The sequence below is a fragment of the Sardina pilchardus genome, chromosome 12 (assembly GCF_963854185.1).
Source record: "Sardina pilchardus chromosome 12, fSarPil1.1, whole genome shotgun sequence".
NCBI lineage: Eukaryota > Metazoa > Chordata > Actinopteri > Clupeiformes > Clupeidae > Sardina > Sardina pilchardus.
Window position 1 is genome coordinate 699581 of NC_085005.1, and position 17838 is coordinate 717418.

General features: G+C 42.8%; 1 protein-coding gene across 1 annotated transcript in view; it reads right to left on the minus strand.

The window, feature by feature from the left end:
- flvcr1 (FLVCR choline and heme transporter 1) overlaps positions 1-17838 on the minus strand; it is a 213418-nt gene that overhangs the window by 143099 nt on the left and 52481 nt on the right. Inside the window, exon 8 of the mRNA XM_062551016.1 lies at positions 10470-10581. Coding sequence (XP_062407000.1) covers positions 10470-10581 — 112 coding nt within the window. The remainder of the gene's footprint in view (positions 1-10469; positions 10582-17838) is intronic.

Consider the following 17838-nt stretch of genomic DNA (forward strand, 5'->3'; position numbering starts at 1 on the left):
ACATACCTACACACACACGCACCAGCACACACATGTACATAACAAATTACACAAACACATGCACAGTACACACACACACAGATGCACAGTGCACACACACACACACACACACACACACACACACACACACATCTTTGAGTAAGTTTTGTGAGACCACCGGAGCTGAGAAGTGAGTGTGTATGTGATTTACTATAGCCTGTGTGTGTGTGTGTGTGTGTGTGTGTATGGGTGCGTTTCTGTGTGCCCGTGTGTGTGTTTGCATGTGTGTATGTGTGTATGTGCATGTTCTGTGTGTATTCTGTGTGTGTTCTCTTTCTTTCTCTCTCTCTCTCTGTGTCTGTGTGTGTTCTGTGTTATCTGTGTGTATTCTGTGTGTGTTCTCTCTTTCTCTCTCTCTCTCTCTCTCTCTCTGTAGTGGCAGCCTTTCGGCGGCCGCTTCAGAGAGCGGATAACACCGGACAACGCGCGTCTTTTTAGATTATAGAAATTTATTTTACTAAACTTTGACTAGTACAAAACAAACAAACCTCTATCGCATTCACGCGGTTGAAAAATTGTTTGCCACTTCCGCTCTACCTGGCCAGAGGTGTGCCAGCCCTATAATTGATTCTCCGTCAATCAGACGGCCAGACGTCACTCAATTAGCTAGACAGGTTTAACTTAAAGTTCCATACATTTAAATCATATTCACCATCATTCTAAATCATATTTTATGAACATAAATATCATTCTAATGTCTTTGGCATTTTATCAATAATAATAATAACTGAAAATGATTTGCAAACATAAATATCAAAAACGGCTCCAACATTCCGGCCCCTAATTGACCATAATGTGGCAATTCATAACAAACATTCATAAGGAGCCGCACAGTTCAAAGTTCAAAGTGCATACATGTTTCAATGTTTTTTTTCTTTTTTTCACATATCAGTTTCAAAAGTTCATAGAAAGTTCGTCAAAATGTTCTTTTTTCAAAAAATATTGCCCCTTTTAAAAAGAAAAAGGTCAAGGGGGCTTCAAAGTCTTTTCTCAAAGTCTCGCAAAAAATCAAAGTTCATTCAATAGTCCATTCAATAGTCACATTATTACACATTTACACATCATCTCACCCCATCAACATCAACAGGTATTCATATTCGTGCTCATTTAAAGTGTCAAAACATATCTGGTGAATAGCAAATATTTCAGTAGTTTTCAGGATACTATTCATGAGACAAATACCATGTTGTAATGTACAGCGTAGTGTGTGTAGTGTATTAGTGGGTTAGTCAAGTCAGTTGGTCAGTCAGGACATATCTTTGAGAAGACACAGCTTGGTGATTGGTCTCTCCAAGATGCCTGTCTGGGTCTTAACTCTGACACGACGTACGAAGCCCTTTGTATCTGGAAAGGTTTCCATAATGCGTCCCATAGGCCAGGAGTTTCGTGGAGAGGTCTCATCTATGATCAGCACTATGTCTCCAGGTTTTAGGTTCCTTTTGACCTCATTCCATTTTTGTCTCTCCTGCATTAAAGGAAGGTACTCCCGTGTCCATCTCTTCCAGAAGAGGTCTGACAGGTACTGAACCTGTTTCCACCTTCTTCTGGAGTAGCAGTCCTGCTTGGTGAAGAGCCCAGGTGGAAGAATGGGCTTCCCTTTCAAGAGAAGCAGGTGATTTGGAGTTAAGGGTTCAGGATCTTTAAAGTCTCCAGATGATTCCGTAATGGGACGAGCATTCAGAATCGCCTCTACTTCACACAGAGTAGTTTGAAGACATTCATCATCTAAAGTTTGCTCCTTTGTGATTGAGTAGAGGATTTTCTTTATTATTCGGATAAGGCGTTCCCACACGCCGCCGTGGTGAGAACCATAAGGCGGATTGAACGTCCATTTGATGCCCTTTTCTTGTATTGAATTCTGGATCTTACTCATGTTTAAGTGAGCAAGTGCTTCTTTTAATTCTCGCTCTGAGCCCACAAAATTTGTTCCGTTGTCTGAAATGATTTCCTTTACCTGACCACGTCTGCAGATGAATCTTCGCAACACTGAAATGCATGAGCTGGTATCCATAGAGTAGGCCATCTCTAGGTGTACAGCTCTACTGGCAAGGCACGTAAACAAGGCTCCGTATCTCTTCACCCGGCTACGGCCACTCTTGACTTCTATGGGCCCAAAGTAGTCCAAGCCAGTGTGCGTGAACGGGGGAAGATTTGGTGTTATGCGTACGAGAGGCAAGTCAGCCATTTTCTGTTTCATAGCAGTACCATGCCATCGTCTGCAGAATATGCAATCACGGGTTATTTTCCTTGCAGCCTGATTGGCTTTGAGTATCCAGTACTTCGTCCTGAGTTTGGAAAGCATCTGATTTTTTCCACAGTGACCTACGAGATGGTGGGTATGGCTCAGAAGAAGTCTTGAGAGGTGATTATCACTAGGCAGAATGGCTGGGTGCTTGATCTCCTCAGTCATAGCCAGCTTGCTTAGTCTGCCTCCTACTCTTAGTATTCCGTCATGAATCATGGGGTCCAATTTGTAGAGTCTGCTACTCCTTCGTACAGCTTGGCCTATTTGTAAGGCTTTCACTTCATCCTTGAAGGCTTGCCGTTGAACATAAGCTACGAGCGATTCCTCAGCGTCTGTGAGGTCCTGTGTGGATAGCTGTCGGTCTGCAGGTTCTGATTTCACTTTCACACTCTGTGAGGTACCTGCTTGCTTCAGTTGGATCAAGTGTCTCAGAGTCCTTTTGAACTTCAAGAGCCAGGCTGTAGATCTGATGAGTTTGTCCCAAGACGAGAAGTATTCAATAAAGTGAGTCAGAGGATTTTCATGGGCTACTGTTGCAAAAGCTACAACTTTTTTCTTTACCTCCAAGTCACTGTCAGAAAGTGTTGGTGGTTCTGTAGAAAGCTTCGGCCAGTCAGCTTCGCATTTGGCCAGAAAGTCTGGACCTTTAAGCCAACTGTTTACTTTCAGAAAAGTCTCAGCTCGCATTCCTCTAGACGCATTGTCTGCTGGATTGAGATCAGTCTTAATGTGACGCCACTGAGATTTCTCTGTCAGATCGCGAATCACAGATACCCTATTTGCGACAAAAGTTTTGAACCTCTGTGTGTCATTCAGGATGTACTTCAGAACAGAAGTACTGTCTGTCCAGAAGAAGGATTCTGAGATCGGAAGTTCTAGTTCTTTCTTGAGCATATTGTCCATCCGAGCAGCCAAAACTGCTGAGGTGAGCTCCAGTCTGGGAATTGTCACTATTTTCAAGGGTGCAACCCTCGATTTCCCCATCACAAATGCAATGTGAGGTGGTCTACTTCTGCAGGCAAATCTTAAGTAACTGACCGTCCCATAGCCTCTCTCACAGGCGTCACAGAAGTGGTGCAACTGGACGTCAGTGACATCAAGATCCACTGGTTTGTAGCATCTCTGTATTCTAAAGTTGGAGATCATGTGAAGATCTCTCTGCCACTCGCTCCATTTTGATGCAAGGGCAGTTGGGATTTCTTCGTCCCATCCGCAGTTGATCTTACACAACTCCTGCTGTATCAGTTTTCCTGTGAGCATAACTGGTGATAAGAATCCCAGGGGATCGTAAACGGAATTGAGCACGGACAGAATTCCCCTTCGACTAACAGGTTGCTGTTTCAGAGTGATGTCAAAGAAGAATGTGTCGGACTCAACATCCCACCGCATGCCAAGGGCTCTCTCTACAGGAAGCTTATCCTTCTCAAGGTCAATGTTCTTAACTTCTTTTGCTCTCTCCCCTACAGGTAAAGATGCGAGGACAGAACGGCTGTTACTGCACCATTTGGTGAGTTTAAATCCTCCAGTTGCACATATGATCTTAAGATTTTGGACCAAACTGATGGCTTGTTTCTCATCTGGAACAGATTTTAGACAATCGTCCACATAAAAACTATGACGGACGGTGTTGAGTATCAAGGCATCAGCTTTTCCTTCATTGTCCTCAGCGGTCTGCTTGAGAGCAAAGTTTGCGCAGCTGGGAGATGAAACAGCACCAAAAAGATGCACAGTCATTCTGAACTCTCTTAATTCTTGGGTAGTATCGCCACCCGGCCACCACAAGAATCTCAGGAAATCCACATCGTTTTCAGGAATCTTCACTTGGTGGAACATTCCTTCAATGTCCCCCATCACAGCTACGGGTTCCTGTCTAAACTTCAGCAATACACCTAATAAGGTGTTCGTAAGATCTGGGCCTTGTAGCAGCTCAGCATTCAAAGATGTACCTTGGTAGGCTGAAGTACAGTCGAAGACCACCCGGATTGACTTCTTTTGCTTATGGTACACTCCGTGGTGGGGAATGTACCAGAGTCTTTCATCAGTCCGGAGGAGCTGTTCTTCAGGTACCATCTCAGCATGCCCCTTCTCCAAGATGTCTTTCATGAAGCACACATAATCATTTTTAAATGACTCGTGCTTTTCGAATCTTTTCTTAAGGCTGTATGTTCTTTGCTCAGCCATTTGCCTATTGTTAGGCATACAGACGTCATCCTTACGGAAAGGAAGTCTGATTTCATAATGACCATCCTTTTTTCTGATCGATTCATTCATAATTTTCAGAAACTTCTTGTCTTCAAATGAGTGTTCTGTTTTCTCTTTATAGGTCAATTCTGGAAAGTCTTGTTTGTACTGTTGAATCAAAAGATCCTCCAAACGAGCCACTGATATCCTATTGGTTGTTATCTGTGGTCGACCGTGTTCGTCAACTAGTGAGCTGATTCCCAGTGGTCCATTTACTATCCATCCAAGATGTGTCAGGACAGCGTATGGGCCATTGTCTTGACTGTTGATGACCTTCAGTGGTTCCATGGCCTTTGGGATATTCACACCAATCAACAGACCAACATCAGCTTCAATGGACTTCAATTTGACCGCATTCAGGTAAGGCCATTGTTTCAGGTCTTCTTCTTTCGGGATGTTCTGATGATTCACAGGAATGGCATGTTGTGTAAAGACCTCTGGAAGTTCTATGAAGTCATCACCATCAATTCTGCTTACTTCCAGTCCACTCAGTTTATATGTTTTCACTGGTTTTTCGTAACTCATTGTTTGAAGTAGAATTTCTGTTTTCCTCCCTCTGACAGACAGTTGTTCCATTAGCTTCTCTGTACAGAAGGTTGCGGAACTCCCGGGATCCAAGAATGCATATGTTTCGATGGAGTAACTACCCTTGCTCGCTTTCACTCTTACAGGTACAATAGCCAGTTTGTGGTCAGTATTGCCGGCCCCTGTTTGACCAGTTGGTGCCATGGTGACAGTGACAGAGTTGGCCTGAACAGCTGTGCCACAGCTGGTTTTGTTCGTGGTTACTGCAGGTGTTTTAGCATATGTGGCGCCATCTTGCTGCCAATTCCCAATATGCAAGATGGTAGGGTGTTTCTTATCGCATGAGCGACATGTCAGACGTTTCTTGCATGTTCTACTAAGATGTCCTTTAATCAAACAGGCAAAACAAAATCCATGTTTCTTGAGAAACTCAACTTTCTCCTTGTGTGGGAGTTTTAATATTGTTTCACATGTTTCCATTGTATGCTCTCCTTTGCAGAAAACACAGGGTTTAGAAAAAGCATATTTTGCATTGACAGGAGTAGAATTCTTGGAATCTTGATTTCCAGTTTCTTTGATGTTGGCGTTAGCAACAGTGATGACTGGAGAAACCGCAGTGGCGAAGCTCTGCTTGCTGCCAGATTTAACATAGGACGAGCTCGCTGTAGGTGCTCTCGCCTTTGCTTCTCTATGGGCATCTTGAATGTTGCCAAAGACTGGATCCTGCATGATCTTGGCCTGTCTTTCAACAAACCTGACGAGGTCATTGAATGTAGGTCTCTGTTGGGTCTGTTACGTTATGTCACATACCACCGCTCTCCATCTCTCTCTGTGTTTGTATGGCAGTTTTGACACAATTTGCTTCATATTAGACGGCAGGTCGAGTTCTGACATATAGCGAAAGTTTCGGGCAGCATTACTGCAACTTCTTAAATATAGAGCATAACTGTGAAGTGACTTTCCATCGTCTGGTCTAATTACACTCCAGTTTAAGGCCTTCTCCATATAGGCAGTCGTGATTTTAAAGTCATTGCCAAAGTGGTGCTTGAGCAGGCGCTTTGCTTCAGCATAACCAGTTGCAGCGTCCATGTAAAGGCAACTTCTGACAAGTTCTTTTGGCCCTCCAACTGTATATTGTTCCAAAAAGTACAATCGGTCTTTATTACTGTCAGTCTTGTCTTCAACATTGTGTTTGAATGCTTGCATGAACAACTGAAAGTCCAGGGGATCACCATTGAACACAGGAACCTCCTTCTTTGGCAGAGATGTTTGATTTAGAACAGATACAAGCAGATTTGTCAGGTCTGTGCTATCTGGGGGTTCTGGTGGTTCCATTCCAGGAGTAGATTGTGATCTTCTTGGTTGGGTCTCAGTAGTTCTGTAGGTTCGTCGGCTTGGTAAATGTGCCCTTCTAGCCGCAGCAGTGGGTGGCTGTGGCGCCGCCGTTAACTTCTGATGTACGTGTATAGCTTTCTGAAATGGTGTTTTAGGTATTGCTCCTAATTCCACAAAATCCATCTGAGACATGCCAGTAATTCTGCTGCTTTCTACTGATTTGACCTCCAATGGCTCCTCTGATCGGTGTGGTCTTTGATCCATGTATTTCTCCAGGTAAGCATTCATGTCATCCTCAGACCTGAGAGTTTTCCTTAATGTTGATTCTATTGGTTCAATTTCCTCCAAGGCCTGTAGTTTTGCATTAGTGACAGAAAGGTCCTCTCTTAATTGTAATGCTTCCATTTTAGCTTGTAACTTAACTCTGTCCATTTCCATTTCATGTTTCTCTCTCATGGATCTGGCTCGGGCCATTAAACCAGCTTTATCCACAGCAATTTGAATGCGTGTTGAATGGGATGATGATGCCTTTGAGTCAGCTTTAGATATTCTTGACACACTATCAGTCACGTCAACAGTGTCAGCAATGTCACGTGATTGTATGTCAGTCAGCTTACGTTCCAACCAGATATCAGTCTGAGAAATAAATTCATTAAACTTTGCAATCTTTGGTTCATACCAATCAATATTTTCGTTTTCTTTTACATCATCAGTTAACAATATTTGCACAGATTCATGACTGATTTTAAATTTGTCAAGGATTTGATGGAATACACTTAGTTGTTCTTTCACTTTTTCAACATTGCCTTTGCCAGTGCCCCGCCAAACCATTTCGTTAATTTCATTCATTTTGCGAGTGCAATGGCCAAGTTTGCCGCGACGGGTTGCGCTTAGCTCTTTAAAAACAGGTGTTGTCTGTTTGGCCGTCTCAGGAGTTTGTTCGGGTTGTTCGTTCTCGTGATCAGACATGATTGCAATTATCTTATTTCACTTTATCACAATTTATGTTACTCCTTGATTCAGTCACATCTGCGTTACGTTTTCATTTAATCGCAGTTTAATGTTCTGCTGCCTGTTCGTGAAACTGCGTTGCTTGCAGGACAGGCTCGTAATGCTTAATTGCAAGTTATATTTAGTCTTTGTTTATTATGAGATGTATTCCTAAAACAGTGTCCACCTTGAGTCAACAGGTCGGGATCTCAATTAGGCTTCATTAGTTTAGGTTTCAACGATTGCGCAATTGTATTGTCCCATCAAACATTTCAAAGTCTTTCGGTAATGTCTGATCGTACCTGGGTCTGTAGACAATGCAAACCGTCAGGTTACTCACGAAACAAGCTGTCGATGTTCGAAGTTCAAAGTAGATCCACGGGTATAATCCAATAAATCCATATAGTAATCCACAAAGTTCTCCAGCTTGTCCGACGTTCCGTGAGCAATTTTTCAACTTGATGTAGTGGCAGCCTTTCGGCGGCCGCTTCAGAGAGCGGATAACACCGGACAACGCGCGTCTTTTTAGATTATAGAAATTTATTTTACTAAACTTTGACTAGTACAAAACAAACAAACCTCTATCGCATTCACGCGGTTGAAAAATTGTTTGCCACTTCCGCTCTACCTGGCCAGAGGTGTGCCAGCCCTATAATTGATTCTCCGTCAATCAGACGGCCAGACGTCACTCAATTAGCTAGACAGGTTTAACTTAAAGTTCCATACATTTAAATCATATTCACCATCATTCTAAATCATATTTTATGAACATAAATATCATTCTAATGTCTTTGGCATTTTATCAATAATAATAATAACTGAAAATGATTTGCAAACATAAATATCAAAAACGGCTCCAACACTCTCTGTGGGTGTATCTGTGTGTGTGTATGTGTGTGTGAGTGTGTGCCTGCGTATGTATGTGTGCACTCGCGCGCATGTGTGTGTGTCGGTGTGTGTGTGTGTGTGTGTGTGTGTGTGATCTGATATTGGAGTGACAGTGACGGCAGAGAACACAGTGAACATATACACATAGAGACACATAAAACACACACAAGCAGACACACACACACACACACACACACACACACACACACTCATAGACAGAGAAGCACTCATACACAAAAGCAAGTGCACACATGCACACACTCATTTACATACATAAAAGTTGCAATAGGGGATGGAGTAGGCGATGGAAACGAAAGCGTGATTGATATTTGCGGAGAGAATGCGCAGGACTGAGCGGCGGTCATATTGTGTATCGCTTTGCGGTACATCTAGTTTCCATCGAACCGGTCACCTCGTCGGCCGTTATCCCTTACATAGCCTACTGTAATTACAGTATTAGGCTCCATTACACACCCTTTATGAAGATATTATTGTTACTATTATATAATCTTAGATTTGGCAATGAGAAACTGTGTACGGCAGGCATGGACTGGCCATAGGGCATACCGGGCAATGCCCGGTGGGCCGACGCATATATTTGGGCCGAGGCTGTCAATTTAATAATAAAAAAAAATATTATTAGGCTCATTTATATAGCGTACGGCCACAACGGTAGCGAATCGCGGCCCATTGGTTGACTGCCTTAATGGACATTGGGCTAGTCCAATGAAATCTCAGGGCCCTCCCTATCTCCCTCCCGGCCACATCTCCCTCTTGACTGGAGTTCGACCGGAGTTTGAGACCGTCCGTATGTGAAAATGTACGAAGACAAACCACAAAAGCGCAAGGGGGGCGCAGAGAAGTTGCGAGATAAAAGGCAAAAGCCTACAAGTGGATGCAGCAAAAAAATGTGCTAAAATTACAGAAATGTTTGCCACCACAAGTTCAAACAGGGCCGAGTGCAGGCTTCAGAGAGGCACATGCGAGTGTGCAACAGAGTTACACAGAGGAAGGAGTAGCTATTCAAATTGATTCGGAGGAGGAGGAAGAGGTGAGAGACGTGACCCAGCAGGGACAGATTGAGGAGGAGGTCAGAATAGCTACTGTGAGGCAGGTAAGAAGTAGCCGAAATGTTGGCTGAACTTTTTGGGCGCACAACGAACAATTAAAAGTTTGAAATCTGCGACTGCTTCTTCCCCTTGCTTCTTTTAGATGTATTAACCTGCCTACTATGTAGGATTCAGCACCCAGTTAAGCAAAAAAAAGTTTTATAGAGTGAGCGCGTCTTTTTGTGTGGTTTCTGTGTAGGCCTACCCCTCTCGCATGCATTTGAATTGCGATACCCATTAAATTAACGAGTTGTCGGCTCGCCATCAACCTTCTGAAATCTTAAGACAGTCACGATTGGTCGAAATTGTTGTCAATCTTGACGCAGTACAACAAGCAAACTATCACATTTCTTTGCGACAAGCAGACACCCATACACACAGACATGCAGTCATACGCATGGAATGAAACAGGAATGGTGATAGCCCATGTAATTAACAATGAAAATGTTTTGGGATGTGTAGCCTATACTGTACATCTTCACTAAATAGTATCAAGGTGAATTGTTGGCTAAAACTGTGCAAATGCTCAACATAAATTATAGCAGGTTTTATTTAGTGAAGCATTTAATAGCATGAGTTTTGTGCACAACCTCATCCTTGCTGGTTTAAAGGTCACTCTAGTGGGTGTGTGGTTGTGTGTGTGTGTGTGGTTGTGTGTGTGTGTGTGTATGTGTGTGTGTGTGTGTGTGTGTGTGTGTGTGTGTGTTTGTGTGTGAGAGAGAGAGAGAGAGTATAAAAATAATTAATATTTTTTAGCAAGGGTAGGCTAGCCTACTCGCTTCCATGCAGGCTACTGCGGTTTGCTTAAATAATTTTTACAAACAAAACAGTGTGCACATATGTTTTATCGTGTAAATTATCATGGTGGGCCACTATGGCCAAAAATGCCCGGGCCGTTTTTTGGTCCCAGTCCAGCCCTGGTGTACGGTAGGCCTACTTCTACTTTGGTAAAGTTGCACACAGCACTATAATGAAAGAGCTATGAAATACTATGAATATCAGAGGCTAACAATTAGGCACAATTATGAGAATATTGTTTTCATCAATATGGCTTCCTGAGAACTACTGACAAAGTTCTTGATGCCATGTTAGCCTACCTGTTAAAATGATGCCAACAAAAATCCAAATACACAGGAAGATATTTCCAATTAGAGGATTGTGGTCTGTGGTGAGCTTTCCCTGAGTAAGGGTAAAAATGATTCCAAATATCTGAAGACAAAACAAAGAGTAGAAAGTCAGTGTTTCAGGTACAGTAAATAAACCACAGTTTATGTTTATGTTTACTTAAAGGGATATTCCGCCATTTTTGGAAATACGCTCATTTTCCACATTCCCTCGAGCAAAACAATCGATATTTACCTTGTTCCCGTTCATCCAGCCATTCTGTGAGTCTGGCGATACAACTTTTAGCTTCAGCCTAGCATAGATCATTGAATCGGATTAGACCATTAGCTTCTCGCCTGCTAGCTTCATGTTTAAAAGTGACTAAGATTTCTGGTAATTTTCCCATTTAAAACGTGTCTCCTCTCAAGTTAGAAAGTGCAATAAGACCAACTGAAAATGAAACCTGGCGTTTTTCTAGGCTGATTTGACATGGAACTACACTCTCATCTGGCGTAATAATCAAGGCAACTTGCAGCTACTGGCACTACTACTGCTTGTTGTCTATGGGGACTATTTTCAGATGTCGCGTAAGATATCACTGCGCCTATGGTACGTTTGCAAGTTGCCTTGATTATTACGCCAGATGAGTGTAGTTCCATGTCAAATCAGCCTAGAAAAACGCCAGGTTTCATTTTCAGTTGGTCTTATTGCACTTTCTAACTTGAGAGGAGACACGTTTTAAATGGAAAAATTACCAGAAATCTTAGTCACTTTTAAACATGAAGCTAGCAGGCGAGAAGCTAATGGTCTAATCCGATTCAATGATCTATGCTAGGCTGAAGCTAAAAGTTGTATCGCCAGACTCACAGAATGGCTGGATGAACGGGGAACAAGGTAAATATCGATTGTTTTGCTCGAGGGGAGGTGGAAAATGAGCGTACTTCCAAAAATGGCGGAATATCCCTTTAACAAATATGTCTATCCAAAGCATCTCACAACAATAAGAATGAAACTTACATTAACATTAAATTAAACTGTTTGAAGTAAAGTCAAATCAATTAAAAAGACAGTAATAATAGTCCAAAAATAACAATAATAGCACATCTTCATGACAACACTAACCTTAAATATCTGCAAACCATGACGGTACAAATAACTAATTAGATTGCCAGATAAATAGATGAGTGTGACGGGAGTACCGTAATTACAGTTGAGTATGCAGGCCTGCAGGGCCGGCCCTAGCCAATTTGGCGCCCTAGGCAAGATTTTAGGTAGCGCCCCCTTGCATCACAGTAAATTACACTGCTAGTGTACATACACTCACAAGACACTGAGCTTTGTCTTGAACATTCTCATATGAAAATAAAGCAAAGCACATTCAAACTACTTAGAAAGCCTTAAAGAAACAAATACAACAAATAGTGAACTGAACATATGAAAAACAATATAAATAGCTTAGAGGGGTTACCAGGTTGTCATCTTTGGGGGGCAACAAAAAATGGGTGCAAAAGGTATCAGCAATCTTTAAGTGCAGGCCCCTTGACAGGCACGTGGGGCCAATAGCCTATACTACTGTACATAGGCTATAACATGTGACAGTTGTTGAACCAGGTGAATAGATATAACAGTATGCCTATAGGTTTCCCAGTGCCATTTGTAGTGGTGGTGTAGACTGATAACTCACATTCAATACAATAATAGTTACTTACATAATCATAGACAATGGGTAGGCTATCTATCTATGAAAATGAAAATAGATAAATACATGATAATAATTGTAATGTGTCACAATTTAAAAATTATATCAAGTTAAGAATTGTGATACTTTCTTGATTTGATTTTAGAAGCCCCCAACCACACCAGTGGAGATCAAAGACATTATAAGGCATATAGGCCTAATCCCCCAACACACTAATACGTTTGTATCTCAAACATTTTGAAATTCATATTGCCATATTTATACATACACATTTATACATACAGTATAAGTTAACTATTTCATATTGATTTTTATTTTGAAAGTACGTGAGAGTACTGTAATTAGGCTTTAGCCATGGTTTTCGACTAGTCTAAAATAGGCATAATGCAACCGAGGTGAGGTTGGTTGCATAATGCATAGGAATATCTGGAAGCAATGGTTATGTTTTCGATGTAATTCTACAGTATATCGTTTAAATAAATGTTCAAAACCAAGTAGGTTTCTTCCTATATGTATCTCCAATTCTAGGGAGTTTTTCCTTGCCCCTGTTACTCATGGGCTCTCTTTGAATGTCTAACACTCTGTAAAGCGCCTTGAGACATGTGTAATGTATTGGCGCTCTATAAGCGACATTAAATTGAATTGAAATTGAAATTGAAGTAGAAATGTGCTGCAATTTAAAAACTGGATTACTCGGGAATGGCTTATTGTACAAATGAATGCTTCATATCCTCGTATTTGGTAAGGTCTGTCGTTTATTTTGGATGTATGGTTTGTCATGTAGGCTATTGAGAGATTCCACTGAGAGTAATAGATGGAATGCAAATGATTACATTCCATGTAGCCTAAATTCACATTGGTTTTCTCGCGAACCGTTTATTATATTAACTATTTAATACCATCGGAAAGCTAAGACCATGCTCTGTCAGGTGATATGTATATGCTATCATTGTGATTAGAACTTGGTGAGCAATTCAACACAGAAGAATGGGTGTGCATTTCGCATTTCTTTTGGCCGTCGCACGCAGTAATGTGCAGAATGTTTTACATTTCATGTAGCATTCACGTTGGTTTTTCTTGCGAAACGTTTATCACAGCAACTAGTAGCCTAGGCCTACATAATACCATAGGAAAGCTAAAATCGTGCTCTGTCACGCCTGTGACTAGAACTTTCTGAGCAATCCAAGTTTTTCGCCCGTCACAGGTAATTTCTCAGGGAAGGGGGCGGGGGCGCCTTAGGAAAGGAGGCTATTATTACTAGTACTTTGTAGGCTTTGCTATGCAGTCAAATGAATGTGGACTTATTAAGACATTGTAATATCAGTTTTAAGAATAGTGGAAGTTACACTTTTTTTCCCCTCCATTTCTGGCGCCCCCTGGATGTGCGGCGCCCTTAGCATTTGCCTATACTGCCTAAGCGGCGGGCCGGCCCTGCAGGCCTGGCTCTTTGCCGTTGCAGTGAAGCTACAGAGTTAGTAGGTCATGTGACGCCGTCCGGGATATTTGGCATACCAAAAGTTATCCAGAGCGATAGAGGTTTGAATTTCACATCTAAGACTTTTGCTGGGGCATTGAAGCAGCTGCGTATTATGCATAATCTCAGTAGTGCTTATCACGCTCAAAGCCAGGGAGCGCTAGAGCGGTTTGATGCCACTCTGAAGTCCTTGTTGCGTGCTTATTGTATAGAGCTGAAGCGAGAATGGGAAGAGGGCTTACCATGGCTCTGGTTGGCGGCACGTGCAGTCGTGCAGGAGAGTACAGGGTTTAACCCTAATGACCTTTGTTTTTGGCCACAAAGTGCGGACACCTCTGTCTGTGTTGGGGGGTGATTTGGACAGTACAGAGCCACCCGAGAGCTTGGCTGAGTATGTCCATGGTTTTCATCGCAAGTTGTTCCTGGCATGGAAAATGGCGAGTGAAAATCTCAGTAATGCTCAAAAGAAAATGAAAAAACGTTATGACCGTAAGGCAGTGGCACGGGCTTTCAGTCCAGGTGATCAAGTTCTTGCGTTGTTGCCTATACGAGGTTCACCATTTGAGGCCAAGTACTTGGGCCCTTACACTGTCAACCGCCAGGTCTCAGAAACCAATTATGTTGTGTCAACTCCTGAAAGAAGACGTAAAACACAGCTTTGTCATGTCAACCTGCTCAAGCCTTATTTCTGTTCATCTTCCCAGATGCAGGGGAAGGACACTGTGCTGAAACCGGTGGGGCTTGCTGTGGGGTCAGCTACTCTCGACATTTCTCAGGTGGCAGCTGAGGATGGCGTGTGTGGACCTGATGATGCAGTGTTGCAAGCTCGGCTAGATAATAGTGAGATGCCAGCTAAGTTTGATAGTCTTCTTGGTCATTTGGAGAGCAAACATAGAGAACAACTGAAAAGTTTGATTTTTGAGTTTTCATCCATATTCTCTGACACACCGACCTGTACAAGTGTGATCGAACATGATATAGATGTGGGGGACGCGAAACCTGTTCGTCAAAGATTTTATCGTGTTTCGCTTGACAAGCGGAAAAGTCTAGACTCATCTGTGCAGTATCTCCTTGATAATGGATTGGCCGTACCGTCTTATTCCAGCTGGGCCTCTCCATGTTTGCTTGTGAAGAAATCTGATTCTTCTTTCCGGTTTTGCACAGACTATAGGAAGGTAAATACTGTAACAAAAGTTGACTCGTTTCCGCTTCCCCGCATGGAAGACTGCGTGGACCAAGTGGGTAGTGCTCGGTTCGTGAGCAAATTTGACCTGTTAAAGGGTTACTACCAGGTGCCGTTGACTCCCAGAGCCCAAGAAATATCTGCGTTTATAACACCGTCAGGACTCTATTCCTATACTAGGATGAGTTTTGGACTACGCAAGGCCCCTTCAACCTTTCAGCGACTCATGAATCGGGTCGTTGAGGGGTTGGAGGGGTGTGCAGTGTACTTAGATGATGCTGTCTGTTATGCAGACACTTGGGATATACATCTGGGCCGCATTCGAGCTTTCTTTCGAATGCAGCCAACCTAACAGTAAATTTGCGAAATGTGAATTCGCACAGGCCACAGTGGTGTACTTGGGCAAGGTGGTAGGGCAGGGGGTTGTGCGGCCTGTGAGGGCGAAGGTGTTGGCCATTGACCGGTTTGCCCTTCCCCCCACAAAGAAAGATCTCATGCGTTTCCTTGGTATGGCCGGGTACTATAGGAATTTCTGCTCAAATTTCTCCACTGTTGTTGCTCCATTAACCAGTCTGTTGAGGGGCACTGTCAAATATGTGTGGACTCCAGAGTGCCAGAAAGCATTTCAGAATGCGAAATTGTTGCTGACCTCTGCTCCGGTCTTAGCTGCGCCTAGACTGGATCAACCTTTTTCGGTACAGGTCGATGCCAGTCAAGTTGGTGCAGGTGCAGTTTTGCTGCAAGAGGACGATGTTGGTTTCGCGTAAGTTCAATAAGCATCAGTTGAACTATTCGACCATTGAAAAGGAGGCGTTAGCGTTAATATGGGCTGTGCAACATTTTGATGTATATGTGGGGGGAGGCGTACATCCTGTTGTGGTGTTTACAGACCACAATCCCCTCACATTCATCCAGTCTCTCCAGAATCCTAATCAGCGCTTAATGCGCTTGGCACTGTTTCTACAGCCTTACAGACTTGACATTCGGCACATCCGTGGTCGGGAAAATGTAATGGCTGACGCCCTTTCTCGAGCCCCGGAGGGGTTGGAATGAATGTATATCTCTGTCTGTATGTATGGCTGTGTCTATGTTTCTCTGTCTCATGTCTTATTCTGCTTCAGGTGTCCCGTGTGTCCAGGCGCCGGATATATGGGAGGATGGGGGCTGTAATGGGGTCATGAGCGAGATTGTATGGACTGTGTGTCTTGGTTTAGTATGAATGTACAGCAGATATGGGTGTTCACTTAGGCCTATGAGTGTGTGCACAATTTGGTATTTTTGGGGTTTTGTTTAATATAATAGTTACTAAATAGATGTGTTTGGGGTATAGAGTTTACCCAGAATCCCAAGAATTGGGCTCCTGTCTTTTGGGGGGGGAGTGATGTGACGCCCCGGCTTTGCCGTGCCGTAAGGTGTTACGCCTCTCCCTCCCTCTGCCTGTAGGGTGCTCTTGGGCACTAGCTATATGGTGTTTGTGCTATGGATGTTTGTGCTTTGACCTATAGGAGGAGCTGCAGGTCTGATCTGTATCTGATCTGAGGGGCGTAGCTCCAGGTAGATGGCCGGCAGAATATAGCCTGTGTCCGGAGGCCTCATTCTCCCTCTCTGTCCTGGACTGGTTTTGACGTGGTGACGTTGCTGGGAGCTGGAGGCTATGCCTATTGCCTTTACTTTATGCATTACACATACACTTACTGACGTGCATGACACTTTACTTTATCTTTCATTGCTCTTCATTTACTGACTTCTGTATATTTGTAAATAAATTATACTTATTGTTTAAATCGTTGCCGACAGTGTCAGACTCCTTATGTCCCTTACCCTTGTGGCTCAAGGTGTCTGTGACAGCCTACCCCGGAGAGACCCGGGTTCAAGACTGGGTGGGGTCACTGCTCTGTCCCTTTGCTACAATTACATTAACCAGTAGCCTATACAAAAAAATCTATATAGATTCCATGTTACAGAGAGATCTGACCACACAGTTGTTTTGCCTTCAGCCTTCAGTCTAACACTTCAGTGTAACTCCAACGACCAATTTAATATGAATGAAAATACATCAAATAAGCCGTGGGGATAAAAGCTAGTTTAAAAAAGCTGATTGACCAAATGTCTTCCTAAATCTGATTGGTTGAGTCCTAACCCTTCGAAACATCTAGGTAGCAGAGGACTTTGTTTAAACTAACCATTAGCCCTACATTCAGCGATGTAAGTTTCGAACCCATTTCTATAAACCCTCCTTACATATTTTTGCTAGAACTAGGTTTCTGAACGTGTTTTATTTCAGGTTTTTCCCATTCACTTTTCGTTTACTGTGCTAATATTAGCTAGCAAGCTAGCTGGCTAGGTTAATGGGCAAAAAGTAATTTATCCCGTGCCCAAGAGAGTGTTTCGTTGGCATCACACACAAGTAATGGCAATAAAATAATACACACTATACAATTATATTTATACTTTCTTATTTCTTAATCAGAGAAGTCCGAAAACTAGTTCCGCGAATCCTGAATGATATCTACTCAGCTGACTCTGAAGCCTGCAGTAATGTATCACACTTCGCACATGCGCAGAATGTACAATCTGCGTCGGTGTCGCTTCGGTGTGTTCAGTGGCACTTTTTGGACCGACCAGGGGAGACGAGAGCCTGACTGATAGTCCGACTGCTTTTCTGCCGACAGTCGGCCGATCGGGTTGGTGTGTTTAGGCCTTAATGGTCACCTCTTACAGAAGCCCTTATACAGTATTAGCAGAGCAAAATGACACACATTGGTTAAGTGGTGGGTGTGCAAGATTATGGGTTAATTTATACATCTGGCACATGTCTGCAAAGTTTATGTTTTTTATGACTGTGCAGTAATAATTTGTTTTTTTTCCCCTTTTTTTGTCAAGAACGTTCACAGCTTTTTTGGTAAAGGGTATATGTTTTTTTTGGTGTACTGTAGTCCCACCTGTCTGGGACCAACTCATAGAACAGTAAGATAAATGTGAGGAGATCATTGAGTGTAAAAACAA